This window comes from Priapulus caudatus, unplaced genomic scaffold (assembly GCF_000485595.1).
Source record: "Priapulus caudatus unplaced genomic scaffold, Priapulus_caudatus-5.0.1 Scaffold1075, whole genome shotgun sequence".
In the NCBI taxonomy this organism is placed as follows: Eukaryota; Metazoa; Priapulida; class Priapulimorpha; order Priapulimorphida; family Priapulidae; genus Priapulus; species Priapulus caudatus.
Window position 1 is genome coordinate 35,480 of NW_014578136.1, and position 2,753 is coordinate 38,232.

General features: G+C 40.8%; 1 protein-coding gene across 6 annotated transcripts in view; it reads right to left on the reverse strand.

Moving 5' to 3' along the window:
• Window positions 1-532: 532 nt before the first annotated feature.
• The window catches only part of LOC106815261 (HAUS augmin-like complex subunit 6), a 38,079-nt gene continuing 35,858 nt past the window's right edge, over window positions 533-2,753 (reverse strand). For all 6 annotated transcript variants that reach the window (XM_014819698.1, XM_014819697.1, XM_014819701.1 and 3 more), the window contains exon 11: window positions 533-1,578. In XM_014819698.1, the coding sequence (XP_014675184.1) occupies window positions 1,395-1,578 (184 nt within the window). In that variant the 3' untranslated portion in view covers window positions 533-1,394. The remainder of the gene's footprint in view (window positions 1,579-2,753) is intronic.

Consider the following 2,753-nt stretch of genomic DNA (forward strand, 5'->3'; position numbering starts at 1 on the left):
TAGCCGCGTTTACGTGCGTGTATCTCCGTGTACCTGAGTGTAAGTGCGTGTTACCGCGTGCACGTGCGTGTACGTACGTGTATCTCCGTGTACCCGTGTGTACGTGCGTGTACCCGCGTGAACGGTACCCCATCAATATGAATACCTACATGATGCCGTATTTTTACTAGGTCGCACTCACGCATGGCCGGTTGCGATACGTATATTTAGAATTTGAGCCATGAAAGCTAGGAAACAAATCATCCTCATGTAAGCGCATTATAGCGAATGGCGCATGACAATAACTCGTAGGCACGCTCGCGACAGATCACGACTATATTAATTTGTTTGTATACTTACTTGATTTCTAATGACAGCAGAATAATACTGCACGAGACCCTATAAGCTAGGATTCATTCACTTTGCCGGTATTCGAGGCACTTCATCGCAACCATTCATGCTTTCGTTTTTGACTACATGTCAAGCTAAAGTGACAAAGCTGTCAAATAATGTCACAAGGAACGCACGCGTGATATGTACACAAAACATAAAGTAAGCAAAATGTAAGCTAGATTTATTACGGATTATAACGGATAAATTCATCATGACAGCACCGTTAGGAATTAGAAAAACATGCGACTGTACTCTTGGGAGTGGGGTACATTTACAAGTTCCTAGGTGAAAAATATACCATTTCGCAGTTTCCGGCTAAATAAACCAGTAATTTCACCATTCCCGTGCATCGGTTGACTTTTATTCCCGAATCACGAAAAATTCATCAGGTATACGTATTTCCCAATTCCCATATAATTAAAATGTTCCACTCCCACGCCTAGATATATGAATGACCTTCGAAACTATATTTCCAAAATATGAATAGGCATAGATAGAAAATTGAAAATGTAAATGTGTGAACAATTTGGATATACAAAGGTAGGCCTACGTCTAATGTAATTTTCATGTTTCGAGCGACTCATACTCTTTCTATATCATGTGCTCCCGATTATTACACGCACGCACGCACGCACCCACGCACACACACACACACACACACACACACACACACACACACACACACACACACGCGTACGTAGGTCACACTAATTAAGATTTACAGTTTTTACAATTAAGCAGAAATTATTTATACAAGGGCTAGAAAAAATACAATGTTGGCATATATAGTGCCATATATGGTTTCCGATGTTGAACAATAATCCTTTTCACTAATTAGAATCATAATAGTCACTGGACTAATAAATCTAAAACGCCGTTCATACATACATTTGTAAAACAGCATACATATATTTACAAATGTTATGTAAATTCTCACCGAGTGAAATGCTATTGAGGGCAATCGGGCACAGTTTTTGCAGTTTTTACAGTTTTTGGCAAAATTAAATATGTCACTGAACTAACTATGTCTCGCTTGAGTTGGCCATGAATAGCTTATCTATTGGCGTTGGTTGAGTTAGGCCTTCATGACCTAGTTGTTTCATGCTAATACTCCCATCATCACTGTAAACACCATGGCCATCAAGCTGGTTACAGCAAGTTTGAATGCTTGACTTCATATTGGTCAAATCATTTCTCATTCCGAATCTGCAATAAGAAAAAAAAAATCCATAAAGCATTAACTTCCATAAGCATTAAGATGATTGTTCTATTTAAGGACTCTTTCTCTATTCATCATTCTACATCAACACGATTAAACAAGGTAATATAACAAAGCTGGTGCTCCGTTTGTCACCTCTCCTATAATGTTGTCAGGTGTGCTGGATGCTTGCCCTTGATGAGTTTCAATACAATACGTAAGTGGGCAACTTACATGACCTGTAAGTGTCATAACGGCTGCCGTGCCCATGTGTGTACCATACACTAGCTGTTATGGCATGCACAGCGGCAATAAATTTTGAATCGCACAGGCAAGAAACGCATTGAGAAAAGTATCAAGTGTTTTCCTTAATACAGTAAAACTCGATCGCATAAGTCGTCATCGTCCAACTCGTCAATTCGCATAAGGCATCATGGAAGTCAAAGTCCCAATTTTCTCTCATAGTAAATCCATTGGAATAGCCCCGCCTATAAGACGTAATTTATAAGCCGTCATTATGTGCAAGTCATCGCCTTCAGACAGATAAGGTCTAGGTCCGTATGTCTAGGTCGTACTGACAGGTAAGGACAGTAAGGTCCCATGTAATACAAACAACGGTAATTTCCCATCTGAAAGTCATCAACATAAATGCCGATGGCGCAGTGTACGGTCTAGGGGATGCGCGAGCTGGCTGTCGAAGATATGCGCTTCACACACGGCACACCGACGATCGCCTGTAGATCGCGCAACTCAGTTTACATGAGTTGTTGCTGTGTGCACTGATTGTTTCATTCGCATTGTTTTTTTCAGCTCGCATAGAAACAGTCGCGTCGCGTCGCAAAAGTAGTTCATGTAGATATAAAGCCTGGCGAAATATCAGCTTGACACTCTCCAAGTCGTCGAAATACCGGCTTTGTAAATCAAAAAAAGACGATATACGCGTATAAGTGGTCATTTGGGCGACTTACATATAAGTCGACAAAATTAGACTTACGCGTATGTCGTCATTTTCGTAAGTCGGCACAAATACGCTGGTACCAAAAGTGTCGACTTATGCGAGTTTTACTGTACATGAGGAATTTATGCTAAAATTAAAGGGATACTACACCCAACGATTTTTAGAGGGGGATCGGTGTGTGTGTGGGGGGGAGGGTACATTCCCACTTTCCCCGCAAAAAAATAC